The sequence below is a fragment of the Leptonotus elevatus genome, chromosome 14 (assembly GCF_054856555.1).
Source record: "Leptonotus elevatus isolate MCC_2025b chromosome 14, RoL_Lele_1.0, whole genome shotgun sequence".
Classification (NCBI taxonomy): Eukaryota; Metazoa; Chordata; class Actinopteri; order Syngnathiformes; family Syngnathidae; genus Leptonotus; species Leptonotus elevatus.
Window position 1 is genome coordinate 13,067,217 of NC_141252.1, and position 18,610 is coordinate 13,085,826.

General features: G+C 38.2%; 1 protein-coding gene across 2 annotated transcripts in view; it reads left to right on the top strand.

Annotated features, from left to right (window-relative positions):
- arid1b (AT-rich interactive domain 1B) overlaps positions 1 to 18,610 on the top strand; it is a 224,381-nt gene that overhangs the window by 63,906 nt on the left and 141,865 nt on the right. For both annotated transcript variants that reach the window (XM_086094165.1, XM_086094166.1), the window contains exon 4: positions 14,837 to 14,944. In XM_086094165.1, the coding sequence (XP_085950291.1) occupies positions 14,837 to 14,944 (108 nt within the window). The remainder of the gene's footprint in view (positions 1 to 14,836; positions 14,945 to 18,610) is intronic.

Genomic DNA, 18,610 nt, shown 5'->3' on the forward strand with positions numbered 1-18,610 from the left:
ATCTATCTATCTATCTATCTATCTATCTATCTAACTAATAGTCTCTTTAAACACCACTTCCTCTGCCCACATTACTTTCAAGGAATAACATATTTCTTTTTAGGGGCCTTTTAGTTTTATAAAGTCCACCCATAATGTATTGCCTTTATTTAAAAAAATGCACGATTTACTATATGATGTGAGTCTATATAATGTTGAAGATGTAGCAATTGAAAAATGTTTTTGTGGGTCATTCTATAAAAGTGTCTCTGAAGTTTTATTTGTTTTTAGAATAGCATAGCTGGCTGGATCAATTGCTCTCATGGTTGGTAGACGGCCCTCTGGCTATACATTGCCCCCTCCCTTTCCTCTTGCGTGCATGTTGTTACTGTCTAATATGTCCAACCTCATAAAAAGCAAAATGTGAGAATGTGTGAATGGGAGCGCTGTAATTTCACAACTTTTCAGCTGATTTTTTATGATGTGTTCCTTTTATTGAGCAGTAGGCACACAAGCGTGGCAGACCTACAGACTTGAGACATTGGCCGGCTGCCATCTTTCAACTCATAACAATGTCAGAACATGTTACTGGAGCACATGTGAATCAATTTAGAAACGTTAAATTTATGCTTGGGGAGTAATTACATGTAACCGAATACAGTCCGGTTATTTTACGGCCTGGTATATAAACTGTAAAAACGTCACCGACTTGTATTTGGTTTGAATTCCTGGAGGCGAGTCATCCCACATGAGATCTATCTAGACTCAAGCAAAGCCCATCCATCCATCTGTGAAACGGATCCTACTGGTCCTTTCCTCTATTGGTCTTATCTATTTCCTGTTCCTGTCGTGACAGTCGCCTCTTGGGAGCTGTTTTCAACTGATTGGAGGAGACAAGCTCCCTTCATGGAAACCTACTGAACTGATTCAGAGGTTTATCTTTGCCCCGCATTTGTGTTGAGCGCTTTAAACGCACCCTATCAACAAAATGTGTCCGTAAAAGCATGTGCACATTCAAATAAAATGTGCTCATTATGTTGGGTGCGTGCAAAATTGCGCAAGAACAATCACACATGCAAAACATTGCTTTGGGACTGTACATTTTAGCCACATGCTATTTTCTTTCTTTGACATTTTGGAGTTGTATTGTGGAAAGAGAATTGTAAGGATATTCCAATATTATGCACATAATAGAACATGTTTAAAAAAAAAATTCTCACACAGGAAATTAATTAAGACAAAACAACCTCAGCGCAAGATCAGATGTTACGGAAAATGTGATTATTTTGAGTCCAAAACCGCCTTACACTCATCTAATCTGTTCTACTTTTAATTTCTGAATTTTATTCAGAAAAAAAATACTTTGTTGTGGATTAGCTCAAAATAAATGTTGCGGGTGATTCTCCTGAGTCGTTTCCCTTTCACTACCAGTTTGCCATTTTCCTTTTCCTTCCACTCCTCCACCTCCCCTGCTTTTAATCACACCGGGTTAATTAAAAGGTTGCCGAGCCTTTCTGCAGCCTGGCCCCTAGCTTTACAACCCCCTTGCTGTGGTCTGCTGCCTCCTTCAGACCCCCCCCCCCCCCTCCTCCACTCGCGGCACACAAACAAACACACGCACACACACACGCTCACGGAAATTGGAGCTCACCTTGGCTATGGGGAGGTGGAACGGGGAGGTTGAAGGGACGAGACAGAGGAAATGAAAGTCAGCGAGGAGAGTGAAAAAGGGGTGGTGGTGAAAGTGGAAGGTGCAGCGCGCGTGGGAGGGGGCGCCCAAAGTTCAGTGTCATTAATTGGTCACCATTTGAATATTAAGTGAGGAACTCTGTTAATTAGCGTGATAATAAAAAGTGCTGGCGGCTGGAAGGGGATGGAAGGATGCGGGGACGACGGGTGACGGCAACCGAGGGCAAATGGCAGCCGAGGAGGAGAGGCGGAGTGAGGCTGGGTGTCGGGCGATAAGGAGGAGAGAGAGATGTCCGTGGGTAAAGGTCTGGCAGTGGTAATTTGCGGAGAGCTGCGTTAATTGTCATAACCTTTTAAATGGCAGAGTTTATCGGAGCACTCTAAATGTCCCCACGTATCGCCACGGCAACCCAAGGCCTGCCGCACTCAGATTGGCTGCCTCTGACGAGCACTTAAGCTTGATGAATTTTACACATATGCCTTCATGTGTGTGTAGACACACAGCAGTAAAAAACATACTTGCAGGACACTTGATTAGGGACCCCTGTGAAATATTATAACATATAATGATGTGACGAGAAGCATCAAAAACTCCATGCACAGTGTATGCCTCCTTTAAGCATCTTGTTAGGTTGGTTTCTCAAGAAAACTAATACAGTAACGTTCCTGGGTCAATTTGACCCATTTGTTTAATGATAAAAACACATTATTAACCATTTCCATTGCAAATATTGAACCATTTGGAAGAAGTTTCATTATGAAATACTACTATTTGTAGTTACTTTACTCATTCACTCCCAGTCATTTTCTCTGCAGCAACCCCCTTCGCTCCCGGCTGTTTTGCTGGATTTTGACTGATTTTGCAAAGCCCACAGAATATTGTGTTCTATTGTTATGAAAGAAAGATTAGAGTCTCTTCTTTCATCAGGAAAAAAAAGGTATATTTCTAGCTGTTTCCTTTTTGCAGCAATTAGCATTAGAAGTTTCATCATTATTTCCCAAACTGTTTAAAATACTGAGGAAAAGAGCTTGTTGCAACATGACCCTGACTGATCTCTTATACTCTACCACCATGTGCTGTCCGTTTTTTTTTTAACTACCATTGCTTTAAGCGACCTCTTCATGTCAGAAGCTGTATCAAAGCCTTCTGTATGCTCTAGCATAAAATATATATATATATTTATTTTAAACATATAAATTCGTTTTTGGGAGTGAAGGACAAAGTATTAAAAAAATGATTTTGGGTTTGAATGAGTTAACTTTCGAAATGGGTCAGTTTGACCTGTGCCATATTTAAGTCTCCAAAAGCGCCCTGATAATGAATTATAGCTCATGATTAACAGTTTTCAAAACAAATGGTCTGTTGATGAAATGTCTGTTGGTCTTATACTTTAAAACGGGTCAATTTGACCCAGGCTATGTTTAATGTTTCAAAAGCATTCCGATAAACATTATTAACCATTTTAAGTGAAAGTATGTCAATATGAACCATTTTAATTGATGAGAAATTTCAGAACAAATATCTACTCATTTGTATCATTAACTTTAAAATGGGTCACTTTGACCCGGGCTATGTTTAATGTTTCAAAAGCATTCCGATAAACATTATTAACCATTTTAATTGAACGTATGTCAAAGTGAACCATTTAATTGTCTGAGTTTAGTTTCATACTAATATGTATACCTTAAAGTGGGTCAATTTGACCCGGAATGTTTAATATTCCAAAACCAACCCAATTAACATGGTTTATAGCATTTTCATTGCACACATCAAACATAACAATTTCTTAGTCTGTTGATGTGAAGTTTCATAGCAAAAACAAATAAAATAAAATAAAAATGTTGGGTCAATTTGACCCGGTATATCGTCAATGCTCCGAAAGCATCTCAACTCTTTTTTATTGCAAATATGTTGAAATTAAATGTTTTTTATTGTCTGTTGGTGCCAAGTTTGATAATGAAGATAACATTTGTTCTTTAACTTTAAAGTGGGTCATTTTGACCCACAACATAATAGGAAGGAACCCTATTTTGATTGATGCATTAATTTTGACTATGTGGTTGTGCTTTATAGTCGTTGAAGGTAAATATGTAATAAAATATTCTCCTTGCACTACAGTGCAGGTCTACATCCCTTGTTCTTTAAAGCAGTTTGTTTTTTTCCTCCACTCTTGACTGACATTTGCTAATTGCTCGACCGGAATCCACCTCTGTTATTTTCCCCCCGTCATTTTTTTCCTTCCCTTTTTTGATTTGTGTTTGTTTTTGTGTAGCCGTACGGCAATTCAAATGCAAATGACCACGAATGGGAGAGCTGTTTTGGATTGGTTAGGACAATCATAATAGCTCTGAACAATGCAAGGCCAGTAGTTAGCAGCGCGGCACCCTGGGGGCCTCATTTAGCTGCCATTTGTTAGGAAATGCCGTTACATTTGTTTCTGGATACCGACTTCACAGACGGGGAAAGAAATCTCACAAAATGTCAAAGTCAAGCTTGCCAATGTTTGGCCATTGTTCCTCTACGTTGTAGCAAAAGTCATGTGGGTGTAGTTCAGTTAGGGTGGGTGTTCGCTTTCATTTCAAGCCAAAGCAATTGAAGTGTGCGGACAGATGCGGGTCGTGGTGACAGGGACGAGCAAGGGATGTGTAAGATTGACAAATAATCTTATTTGGTTGGCTTGAATGAGAATAAAAATATGTGGTCAGGTATTCACTCACGATATAATCATTAGCAAATTATTTTTCGAACAATAATGATACTATCGAAACTCGACAATGATGAAAAAACACAGCGTATTACAGAGTATTAAGATGTGCTGTTTTCTTTGCCGCTGAGAGTTGTAAGATTCCTCATTGTGCACAACGGCACAATATCAATTACAAGATTTTGTCCCATAACTATAGAGATGCCAAGTGTTCCAATTTCTCAGTATTTATATTTATAGGCAGCTTTTATATGTTTTGACAATGTTCTGGAGAGGAAATTTTGCTTGCTAAGTTATAATGCGATATAGAAACATCTATTGTGCCATTGCCACACGGTAGCGTCCAAGACGGTAACAAAATAACAGTCGCTTTTCTATGACGTCATCCTTGTGCCTCATTCGCTAGACACGACTAATCGATTTATGCAATGAAGATGAAAATTAAATGAGCGAAATTTACTATCGAATGTTTTTAGAATCGCATATCGATTATTTAATCGATTAATTGACTAATCAGATTCATTTTAATTTCACATTAAAGTGTATTACAAGAGCAAGTTTTTCCCTGATTACTGTTTAACCAGTGATTGGTGTTTATCTCGTACTTCGTATTCGTAAAGTGATTTAAAAAAAGTGGATTGATGTTGAACTATGTAACCGGTTCGGTCAGTGTTTTCCAAAGTAAAAACAAATGTTTTCAAATGTCTTATTTTGATTAAACACAGAAGAGAAGATCATCAGTTTTCTTTCATGAAGGACTACAGAAATCAGTGAACAATTATGCTGAAATCAGAGGATTTTGATAATTTTTAATTAAAAATGGCTCCAAATGATTACTTTATTATTAAAATAGTTGTCGATTAATTTGGTGATCAATTACTTGTCGATTAATCGATTAATTTTGACAGCTCTGGTGAAATTATTTCATTAAGAACATGTTGGTTCCGGTTGCACAAAATCTTTGAAATTGAAATAATGCAGCAGGACATGACATGAAGGGTCATATTTACTTCACACTACGCCACGTGGCGTCATGTGATGTGCAAATGCGTGCCACTTCATGGATACATTCGATTGTGATGTGATTGACTACATAAAATTGTTTATTTAACAAACAAATTCACTCCGAAGTGTGAATATATTTTTAGAGGCCACACTAACATCGTATGTGAACATTGAATGAAGGTTTATATGATGTATATAACATTACAATTGAAAATGACTTAATGCTGACATTTTGGATGATTTTGAATGTTTATATTTGGGTTTTTTATTTCATTGTTCTTCCTGTATATAATAAGCATTTTAAGGTAACAATAAATGGAGAACAGATCAAGGAAAATAGCCCTTTATTTAACGTTATATTAAATTCTGTAAATTTCAATATGTTGGAATTTTGGTCAATAAGTTAATTTAACTCATTCACTGCCATTGACGGCTATAGACATCAAAAATTAATTTTAACTATTAGTTTCACATTTGTTTGAGTGTGACAACCTAGAATTTTTTTATTGTACATTTAGAACGGATATAAAATTTGTGATTAATCGTGAGTTAACTATTGACTATTACAATGAAAAAAATGTAATCGTCTGACGCCCCTAATTATTAATAATTTTTCCTTTTCTTTTTTTTATTAGGGGCATCAGGCGATAAATGTTTTAGAATTGTAATTAATCACATGACTTTACTAGTTAACTCAAGATTAATCACAAATTGTATATCTGTTCTAAATGTACAATAATTAGTTTCTAGGTTTTTATATTATTGTTAACAAAAGTGGAAAAAAAATTAAAACTATAGTTATAATAATGCAAAAAAATAAATTTTGACGTCTATGGCCGTCAATGGCAGTCAATGAGTGCAGTGATAACTTCCTGCTAAAATACGAGTGTTGTTTGCCGTCTTTTTGGTGGTGTTTGTTTGTTTGTTGTGAGTGAGTCACAAATGTTCCTGACATAATCAAAATGTTCCTGGCAAAATATTCAGAATGTTCCAGAGAGGTGATGATTTGGGATGACATCTCTGCATCATGTCAGTATATCTGACATCATCCTAACGGGAAGATTGGCACACACACTCAGACACACCGTGTCAGAGTGTGTGTGAATGTGGTTGTCTTTGTTTATGGAGGCAAAGGAAATGCTTGCTTGTGCGTGCATATACAGTATGTGTGTCTTGTGGCTTCTTGTAGACTCTCGTGTTAACTCATTCATTGCCATAGACGGTTATCGACGTCAAATATTAATTTGAACTATTTCAATTAGTTAAAAAAAAAAATCCACTTTTGTTAACAAGAATATGAAAACCTATAATTTTTTTATTGTACATTTAGAACAGATATAAAATTTGTGATTAATCGTGAGTTAACTCGTAAAGACATGCAATTAATTACAATTTAAAAAATTAATCGCCTCACGCTCCTAATCTTTAATAATCTTTTCTTCTTTAAAAAAAAATTGCATCAGGCGATTAACATTTTTAATTGTAATTAATCGCATGACTTCACTAGTTAACTCACGATTAACCATAAATTTTATATCTGTTCTAAATGTAATTTTTTTTTTTTTTTAGGTTTTCAAACTCTTGTTAACAAAAGTGCAAACAATGTTAAACTAATAGAAACAGTTCAAATGAATTTTTGACGTCAATAGCCGTCAATGGCATTGAATGAGTTAAAAGTCTGGCGAATCACTGCGTTTGAATCTAGATTGAAGGACCCGCACAAACACACACACAAACAGCGATGCAACAGGCCATGTTTCAAATGGACCCACTAAGTTCAACACACACAGATATACACAGGCGGTCCCGTGGCTATTTCCACTTTTAATGGTCACCTTTCCCGTGGTGATAATAAAAGTCTCCAGCCTGGCATGAATGGCCATCATTTGCAAGTCCAACACTGCTTATTTGAAAAAGCAGTCACAGCACATGAAAGTAGATCCGCTCTATTATATATTAACATCTTATTCAGAATACTGAGAATGTAAAATACGGTGTTTGTAAAATGGCAAAACCTTGATTGTTTATTTTTATTTTTTTCGCAACACTGCAGCTCCAATTATGGTTTGGTCAGTGTGATTAGCAGGAGCATGCGTTTCAAAGTCAAAACGTTGTCATTGTGTGTGTACGTGTACACATTCATGTGTGCACGCCTCTCATGGTTTTGCCAAACGGCTGCGAGAGGTTCCCTGTCCTTGGTGTCACTGTGCAGTGTGTCAGCAGATTGACTGACTTGTATGTTCTCCCTCTCTCTCTCTCTCTCTCTGTATGAGCTGGGCCCTCTCTCCCAAAGACACACAATTAAGCTTAATTTTTAATGAATATTAATGGCATTAGTGTCAGATTTTGTGAGATGCGCATCTTCCAAGGTGCCGCGGAACAACAGGGATGACTCATTCATTTGGTAGTCATGAGGCTTGCGGGGGAGGGAGACACAAATAGAGAGGAAGGGGGGGTGGAGGCTGAACTGATGAAGAGGAGCCGAGTGGTACAAGGGCTGTAGAAATAGATGTGGAAAGAAAAACAGACAAACGTTGAGAGGGAAGACAAGCGATTGGCATTCTCAGAAAACAAAATAATACTTATTCTATACAGAATTGGCTTACTAGTAACGGCCTACTAATGCTAACTGGACAGATGATTTGGTCAATTTAAGCACTTTTCCTCTTAGACACTTCAGAGGCTGGAGTAATTAGAGCGCCCACGTCAGGTGAAACATCAAATTACATTACAAGTCTGGATTCATTTACAACATATGTCACGCACTAATATTGCAAAAGAGACTTCCAGAATGCTGTCGAATGTATATATGGTTTTTTTTACGCTTGACTAAACTTAAGATGCACCCGTTTTTAGGCCGAGCTCAGTCTACTTTCTTTAACCAAATTGCCGCAGCTGCGTCCGCCGGAATGCCCAGAGAGGGGTCGTTCCACCTCAGGTCACCCAGAGTGGAACCCTAGTTTATCAGATTTGGCTGTAATTGTGTGTGTAGGTATATCATAGCATGGACATTTCCAAATTTCAGCCTGATCGGATCAACAGTTTCTGATCAGTTTGATTTTGTCACTTTTTTTTTGTTGCAAAAATGGCCGCCACATTTTTAGCAACCACTGATCCGATTTGGAAAAGAAAGGTATTGCTAGAAAGGGGAAATCATAATAATTCAAAATTTGGTATTTGTTTATGCATGAGAATACATTTGACATAATTAATATTTTTGCCTATACTTTGACTTTGAAATTCAAAATAAAGGGACACGGCCAACCGCAATGACACAAATACAAAAAATATAACTGTAAAACATATGGAGGGGTATTATCTTTCATATCCCTCGAATATGAAAAAGAATACCCCTCCAGTGGCCAACTTCACATCACTGTAGATCTTCCACTTCCATTAGCCAGAAAGCAAGTCAGCTGTGTTCACTCCCACAATGGTGCAAAGGCTTATTTCGAACCGTGCCTTGTCTGCAAAAATACCAAAAGAACGAAAATTCCATCCATGGACAAATTTAGGCTGCACTTTGCACTTGACTTGCATTGAGCATGAAATTAGCCCCATCGCTTCTTTTTTATTTATTTTTTATTTTGTATTTATGTAAAGCACATCTTGTAAATCTGCACAAATACACAATGTGGCAGATGAGACGGAATTGAATTCATTTCCTACAAGTGCTAGGTAAAAAAAACAAACACCCAATTCGGGTCAAAAATTGGACCGACCCACTAACGTGTGTCAATTTGACCCAACTTCCTGGGTTGTGTACAAAACAACTACATTTTCTGTGTTGGGTAAAATTGGCCCAAGATAGTGGGTCGGTCCAACTTTTGACCCAAAAGTTTTAAGGGTGTAACGTTTTCATTGATTGATTGATTGATTGATTTTATTTTTTACTGCTTGGTTTATAAACAGAACAATCAAAGAGTGTCATCCTTTAAACACCCTTTTTGTCATAAATTGGAAAGACCCTCTACAAAAAAAAAAAAGTGGTTGTTACCCATAAAGTAGAAGGTTCGGTCTTTTATTTATTTTTTTATTTTTTTAACCAAAATTGGGTTAGTTTTGACCCAGCAGTTTTAAGGGCATAAAGTTGATTGATTGATTGATTGATTGTTTTTAGTTTTGACTAGTTGATATATAAACAGAAAAAGTAAAGGGTGACCGTTTAAACACCCTTTTTGTACCCAACTTGACCCAGTATGTTGGATTTTTTTGTAAAAAGAAAAGAAAAGAAAAAAAAGTTGTTTTGTACAACACAACCCAGAAAGTCAGGTCAAATTGACCCAAGTAGCAGGTAGGTCCTTTTATTTATTTTTTACTAAATTTGGTTAGTTTTGACCCAGCAGTTTTAAGGGCATAACGTTGATTGATTGATTGATCGATTGATTTTTTGACTGCTTGATTTATAAACAGGAAAGGCAAAAAAGGTCACCCTTAAAACACCCTTAAACCCTCAATTTTACCCAACTTGACCCAGTATGTTGGGTTATTTTTTTTCAACAAAAAAAAGTTGGGTCAAATTGACCCAAATAGTAGGTTGGTCCTCTTTTTTTCTCCCAAAATTGGGTTCGTTTGAACCCAGAAGTTTTAAGATTGTATGCAGTTTTCATGTTCAAAATTATTTATACACAATATCCAAAATAATAAACGAGATTGAGTAGAAAGTGTAAATTTGCCCTGCTCCCTGTTTTGTAAGATGTTGGCCCCGTCATGCCCTGGTAATATTTGTTATTTTTTTTCGAAAGTTCTTTCATTGCTTCTTGAATCGAGTTGCTGAAGACAGGCAGCCGCGCAGATTGAAAGGAAGGCAACAGTTCACCTCATCCTTCAAAATGGTGCAGTGCAAGCAGTCAAAAAGGCCAGGTGTATTTCTTAAATGATGTGAGAGATGAAAAATGTCAAACAGAGAGAAAAAATAAACTGTCGCTGTGTGACGGTTGGATCACTTTTTGGATCAGCGATCCCTTTTAAGAGCTGGCGTGTCTTTTGAATATCAGACAGTTTCAGGGGCCGCCTTTGACCCCACCCTTTAGGAAAGGGAATTTTTTTTAAAAATTCTGGGATTAACAAAGGCGAACGTCACGCTGGCACATTCGAAGCGGGAACAAGCGGGCCTTATGTTCCAAACGAGTGTCGGCGTGCAACATTTGCGAGCGTCTTCCTGTGACTGAAAGGAACACAGTGCTGCAATATTGATTTACGTCGGCATAAAGCCTCTCCGGCTCTATATATTACACCGCATTCAGCAGTCATCTATTCAATCAAATCTAATATTACACTGGCTCTGCACACAGCTGTCTAATAGCATTTAACTCACAGTTTGATTCCTCTGCATTCCCTCATGTACTTCAAACGCTTGCTTTCAATATCCTTCGTTCGTTTCCACTACGCCAAAGATGAAGTCTTTTGAAAAGCGCCGAGGATGAATGAGTGTGCGCGCTTGCGCAAACGTGTGCGCGGAGACAGGATTAGCCGTGGCCTTAGGCTTAAGGTATAGAGCGGAGTGTATTTTAGAAGCTTCTAAATTAGCTAGGAAATGGGATTTTGAGACAATGGAGTGTGTGTGTGTATGGGGGGAGGGGGGGGGGCTTAAATGAAAGGATGCACTCGGAACACTCCTTCATTTGCCTCTGATGTTTTATGACTTTTTTTTCTTTTAATCAGCGCTCCTCTCTTCATCTTCTTCTCCTCCTCGCTATGCAGTCGCAGTCGCAGTGTTACCTTATGTTTTCCCCTCTCATCCTCTCCTTGCCCTGTCTCTCTCTCTCTCTCTCTCTCTCTCTCTCTCTCTCTCTCTCTCTCTCTCTCTCTCTCTCTCTCTCTCTCTCTCTCTCTCTCTCTCTCTCTCTCTCTCTCTCTGCCTTTACAGTTGACAGCAGTGATGTAAGAAACAAGAGCGTAAACAGCAGTACGAGGCTAACCCCACTTTGACCCACTTAAAACAGAAATTCCCTCGAGCATACACACACACACACACACACGCACACACACATGCACTTAAGCACACGCGCGCACACTACAGACTCATATGCCTGAGTAAATATTGGAGTTGTTCGAACCGACACTTTGGGTGTTCTACACTCTATTGTCTGTTTATGGCTTTTTTTCATCTGTGAAAAGGTGATTTTGAGCATATTCCTGGAAATATTACATTTAGAAGAATAGGACCATACCAAAACCAGTCACGACTAGCCTAGATACTTTTTCCATGTAGCAAAGGAGTTATGGTTTTGGATCCATACTCTTCGGTCCCCAGTTTCATCTGGTGCTGTCACCATGCTGTGAAGGTGTATAAAAAAAATATCGCTGGTTGTTGATAATTATTTTCGATAATCGATGAATTGTTTGGATACCCTATTAATTTAAAATAGCACACGTGCTCACAATTTCAGCTTCTCAGCAGTAACTGTTTTCCGATTTCTGCTGTCCTCCATGATAGGAAACTGATTATGCCCTCGATGCACACATGCAACATTTACAAACAAAGCAATTCACAGCAAAGTAAAGAAATAACAAGTAGCTTACTAAAATAAAAAAATACAAATACAAATAACAACAACATTAAGGAAAAAAATAATAATTATAAAATTATTTAAAAGACCTTAATCGTGGCTAGGCAGGAAACGCAAGAAAAATGTCATGCACGAGCAACTCACAATATGAAATAACATCAACAAGGTAAAGAATCAAATTCTATCATTATTATGAAAATATGTAATTAATGATTCCAAAAATGTTGCAGTCAGGGGTTCAAGGGAACGCCAGTATGGCTGCAAGTTTCAAGTGATGAAAATGCCACCTTGTTACTGCTTCTGGGGTTTAATTGGCTGATAATTGAAACGTGGATTCCCAGGAACTACTCTGGGGCTTTTAAGGTCATTACATTACCTTCTCTTAATAATGAATGAGTGAATACATTAACTTTTGTCTCTATGTACGCGCAGCTGTTCCGGCAACTCGCAAGCCGAAAACTTTGGCGGGAAAGTGGCAAGAATATTAACTTGATATCGCATTTCACACGAAATCTTCTCTTAAGTTCTGCATGAGAGTAATTCACCTCTGCTGCACAAATGACTACACTATTAATTTGTTAATAATAGATTCACTCCAGGTCTCCGGCTGCGAAGGGTAATCTCCTGCTGCAACACGATATCCGCTAGCTGCCAGGAGTGTTGCCCAAATACTGCAGTCTAATCGCACAGCAGATAAGCTTGAGGAGGGGAAAACTGATTTTCAAAGTAGAAAAGTCAAGACGTGTGGTGCATGTATGCACGTATGACGTGCGGCGCCTGCCAAAGTTTGGGCGTGCGCTCACGTGCGCATGTGATCCTTTGCCTATCAGTTATCGCTAATCCTTCCACTCAGAGCTCCATAACAAGTCGCCATTGTGCTGCGGACGCTCAACATGTCGGAGGAACGACCTCGGTAGTGAATAAAGGCAAGGAAGAGAGGGAAGGAGACGCTGATATGAAGCGAGAGACAGAGATAGGGAAGGGGGGGCAACACCTCCGACAATGGAGAGAAAATTGCATTACACGATAGGCTGGTGATTACACAGGGAAAGAAAATGACTTTGATTGAACAATAAGACTGAATGCATGTGTGTGGGGAGGGGGGGGGGATGTATTGGGCTGCCCGTGTTATGCCCCTGTTTGCCCTCCATTTATGTTTTCGGCATTTTTTTCATCATTGCATGCCCATGCTTGGGATTTGTTATGTGTCAAGTAGTGTGGTTGTGGATCAAGACTACGAAATGTCATACCGGGTGTCATGTGATTACCAATTTACCATTGATGTTTGGATGGATTCAAATTTATTCAAAGAACACATTTTTGGTTTTGTTTTGATCATCAATTTGTGAGTTGTAAGATTCTTTTTTTCTTTCTTTTTTTTTTTTTGACAATATCATTTCTCAGCATTGTGATTTATTGTTAAGCTGAAAGTCAATTACCCAATTTTACAGCTGTTAATTCTCCATTTTGATATATATAATTTTTTGATTGAGTAAAATATATTTCCAAATAAATGTTTCACGCATCATCTAATATACTGCTGGTGTTGGGCGACAGTGTCCCATTTACTAAACTATCTCAAGTGGTGAGCCATTAATGGTGTATCTTTAAAGAGAATAATCAATTTTCAACACTTTATATTGGTCAATAATAATAACATAAGTGTTAGACTACATAGTATTGATTTGTGGAAAAAATATTAAATTAACCAAATTTGGAAGTATGAGGTTTTGGCCTGACACTGTAAGCAGCTAAAAGTTATTAGACAGGGACATTAAGCCCAAGAATAAACGTTAAGTTTCTTTGGTAATTATAAATGGAACCATTAATTTTTGTAATGTGCTGTAATATCAATGTTGCTATTATTTAGTATTTATTTTTGCGACGTCTAAAATAACATGTTATTAACGAGTTCAACGTCTTTATTTGCTTCTTTTTTTTTTAAACACAACCCTTCATTGCCTTCATACTTTGCAGTTGTGTGCTTTGCTACTGTGCTGTTCCTGCTGAGCATGCCTTGGCCTCTTGGGGCAGTGTGGCACACGCATGCAGATTAACAAAACGACACCAACGTAGAAGAAATTAGCCAGAGAAGCAAAAACTAAATGTTTGGATAGAAGGTGACTCAGTACGACGGCATTTTAGGGCCACATATAAGTTTATTTTATTTCTTAAGGGGGAAGATATTCCGAGAAAAAAACTCGCAAGAATTTTTTTTGTAAATTTGCCAGTTTCTTAAGTGGCAAATTTGTGAGAAAAAAACTCAGAAACTTGTGAGAAACACACATAGCGTAGCTGTAGTCTGGATGAGGTGCTGGCTATACAATTTGCGATTTTATAAAGTGGCAAATTTGCTAGAAAAAAACTCCCTCGCAAATTTGCCACTTTATAAAGACGCCAATTTGCCACTCTATGAAGTCATAAATTTGTGAGTTCTTTCTCGGAATATTAGCCCCCCCCCCCCGTTAAGAAAAAAATATACATGGCCCTAATACACCGTCGTAACTCAGAAAGAATTGAAGGCCGTTCCTCAATATGAAGTACCGTCCAAGAAAGTAACTAATTTTGGTGTGTGTTTAATAGCATTAAACATTGTGTTTTACAGTAACAACGTACAATACATTAAGTTAACATTCCAGTTACGGTTTTACAGTGCATCTTATTAGGCTTGAATTTTAAATGTTGCAATAATATATATATATATTTGCAAAAGGTATGACCTAAAACTTCCATCCATCCATCCATCCATTTTCTAAACCGCTTATTCCCCACAAGAGTCGCGGGGATGCTGGAGCCTATCCCAGCAGGCTTCGGGCAGTATGACTTAAAATATCTATTTTTTTTAGAAAAGATACAAAATGTGCGATTGACTGCGCTTTTACTATGGAAATCATTGCTTAAAACGACCTACACCTCTAATTTATTCATCTTTTTCTTTCTTTTCAGGAGGCACAACACGAGATTTACAGCAACAGAGGTCCAGGTCCAGGGAATTCTGGGAAGAGCAACAATGAGGATGGCGTCTCCTCCCAGGACGGTCCTACTAGTCTGCCGGTAAGCGAGTAAAAGTGCTCAATAAGAGAAACGGCTGAATATTTCCATGTCTTGAAAATACTTTGTGTGTTTGTGAGCGTCCTGTAGAGGGAAACGTTACTTGAAGGCTTTCCAGTTCCAGCGTTCGCTCACTTCCGAGTTCTTGTCCAATCAAATGCGTCTTGCTCTCAAGTTTGTGTTTTTCCTGCGTCCACAATGAGGGTGGAAGAAGGCATCGGCGGTTAAAGCGTCATGCACTTTCTCACAAATACACCCACGGGCGCAGAGAAGCATATGCACGGTCACAAGCTCTCGCGCCGAAGCGCGCAGTCACACATGGAAACCCACGCGCACTGCCTTTTGGCATTTAGACTTGCTCAAACTTGTTAAAGGGGCTGACTGCAGCAATAGTTGAGAAAAACATTGGTAAGGGCAGGATAGTCTGTTAGTTTGGGCTGCTTGGATTTTTTTTAAAAACGAATCAGTTAAGTCGTCACGTGGCTCTTTTGGATTCTGAAGAATGTCATGAGACAATGTTTAAAAAGGATTTGGCTTAAAACGAGTTTGTTGGGATATGAGATGAAGGCTATACACTTTGAATAAATAAAATCAGGACTTTTGACATTGTTGAGGCTGATGTTGATTGCGAGCGAGCACACAGAATGCAATACATGTGGAATGCAGATAAGGACTTAAAGAAGCAGGAAGGTGTCAGCAGATGTGTCTTCTGTCTTTGTATTCCCGAGCTACATTCCATTAGGCGCACATGCACATTTTCGAAAACCACCTCTGTCCGCATATTACACAGTTTGTCATCTGTTTCTTCGTTTTCCTTTGCACTCTGCTTTTCTTGCGAAAGCCTTCATAAAAGCAGCCACACTTTTGCCGCGATGTGTCTGTGTGAATTCGGAACGAGAGCACCACTGATGTCACAGGGGCGGAGGCTTTTGAATCGATACCCTTCGGAATTGAACTGCAGTTTTTTCACCCTGTACTTCTGTTGATCATTCGCACTGATACTATATAACACAATTTCAAGTAACTCTTTTTGCTTTGTTTGTTTTTACAGGGAAAATGTAAATGTGTAAAAATGTAAATGTGGGGCCTCAAAACCCGATTCAAGGTCGCAGTTATGTTACAGCGGGCCTGTAGATTTGTTCAGTTGTTTGAGACAGGCCTAAGAAATATTTTTTTAAATGGGTTGGTTAATAAGTTTTGTTTTTAAAGCAGGGGTCACCAACCTTTGTGAAGCTGAGAGCTACTTTTTGGCTACTGATTAGTGAGAAGGGCTAAAAGAAAATCCAATCATTTCTGCCTCGAAACGGTAGCAGGGCAATTATCCAACTAATCGATAGGATAATCAATCCTAAAACGATTTGTTAGTGACGGCTCTAGTAGTTCTTATTCATAATAATTAATGACATTTAGTCCATGAAGATACTGATCGTGTTATTGATTTTTCACAATTAGGAAACAGATAAGTACCAATATGCAACACAATTAATTTCTTTGAAATTCCTTCATTGTTTCCATTTTGTATTGAATTCACTTGACAAAAATTGATGTTTTTTATCAGTAATTTGTTCCCTTATTTCCTGATTTTTCCCAGTATTTGATTTTTTTATGTAATTAAATTTTTTGAGTTTATACTTTTTTTTTAGATAGATTTAAAAAAAGATAAGAAATATACAAAACAAAATCAGACCCCCCCCCCACCACCAAATAGTTCATAAAAAAGAAAAAAAAAGAAATATTGAGAACAAAAACCTAAATTAAAAAAAAAAAAACTCTGAAAAACCAAACTTTTTTTCTTTCAAGTGAAAGCAATATACCATACCTCCATACTTATACAACTTCTCTAGAAAATCACAATGTGCTGGTGAGCTATTTTTGGAAGAAGCCTGTGGTTACTTACGTTGGTTGACCCCTGGTTTAAAGCGTTTGGGATAAGGCACAAGGCTAAAAATGTGTTTGTCATATATGGTCTCTATATCACTGATTTTCTCCTATTGCTGGTGGGTCTGACTGAATATGCATTCACATCCCATTATGGATTGGTTTGTCACATTTAAACAGTACTTACATGGTACAGCTTGGAATGGTAAACTCTCATCAGTGTGAGGTTAGGATGGTGATAGATGCTATGGCTTATGACTTGTACAATCACAACATTATAACACTTCAATAAATTCAACAAAGAGGACCATAACATAGTGAACAAAGAACAACATCCAGCACTTGATGTTCTTTCATTTTGACCGCTTTTTTTTTTTTCTATGTTTCCACTAAGTAGTTGGTTAGTTAGTTTTGTATGGTTGACATTTTTTTGGTGGTTTCATTGTAAAAGGTCCAATTTACTGTAAGTATCTGTTACCGTGTCTGCAAAAGCTCAAAGTGGAAATCGCTAAACTTAACTGTATGGCTTCATGGACATGCGCATTAGTATATGATGAAGATAAGCTTTGTTGTGTTTGTTCCATTGGTGTAGCTCCACTCATACTGTGCAAGTGCGCTTGCCAACGATGATATTTGATACGGGTCAGTTATTTCGGTACCCTTCACAACTTGATGATGGAAACAATTGCGTAGCGAACCAAACTTTAATGCTTGGTGAAAATATAGAAAGAGAGCAAATTTGCTTGGCATTGCTACGTTCTCCAGCGAGCTGTCACGGTGCAGTTGTAACCCCCCCCCCCCCCCCCTCCCTTTTTCCTCATCGCTCTTTCTCTCCCTCTCTCGCTCACGTTTGATGTCAGATCTAAAGCTGCTGTCATCTCTTCTTCTTCTTTCTCTGGCAGGTGGGAGGGAGAGCAGGTCGGCAAAGTGTCATGTTGTTGTTTTGGGACGCGTCTGCTATGTGATGTGGCGGGAGTTTTGAAGAGAGACTAAAGGGAACTTTGGTGACTTATCTTGAATGCAAGTCACAGTGTCCCGTGGGTCTTTAATGTGTTGTACTTGAGATACAGATACCTCAAATTTCGTCACATTGTGCAGTGTCCGTGCAGTTAACAATGTTGGCAAAACCCACTTAATGGTAACTACTTTCCCAGTCACTGTAGAGAATCTGTGTGTTTTTTCTTCTTTCCTTTTTCATCCAATAAATGAAAAAGTGACTCATGATTTGTTATCTGTTTATAAATCCAGCACAAAAAGTCAAAAATTGACTGATTTCTCATATCTATCATATCAAAAATAATAATTAAAAAAAAACCATTTGATTTGAATGTTTTATTGGTCATGTTTACATGACCCATATGTTTAGTAGCTAAATACATTAGCATGCCTCAATCAATTAAGACCACGACTACAATCCAAATGACCCATTGGTCATATTATAATATGGACAATGTAAGCATGGTTGTCAAACTCATTTTAATCACGGGCCACATCCTACGTCAGAGGCAGAGGTGGCAAATCCAAGTCCAGAAAGTAAAAGCCCAGCCACATATTGGTTTTAGCCCCTGATGCTAGCTGGCTAGCTAGCTAGCTCCCTTGCAGGTAAACGAGAACCATAGGACCTAGCTAGGGTGCTAGCTAGTTAGCACCTGAAAGTAAAATCCCTGCTACCGTTTGGCTTTAACACCTGATGCTACCTAGCTAGCTAGCTAGCCCCCTAGCAGGTAAACAAGAACCATGGGAGCTGGCAGGGTTTTTACTTTATGGACTTGGATTGGTCTGCTCAGAGGG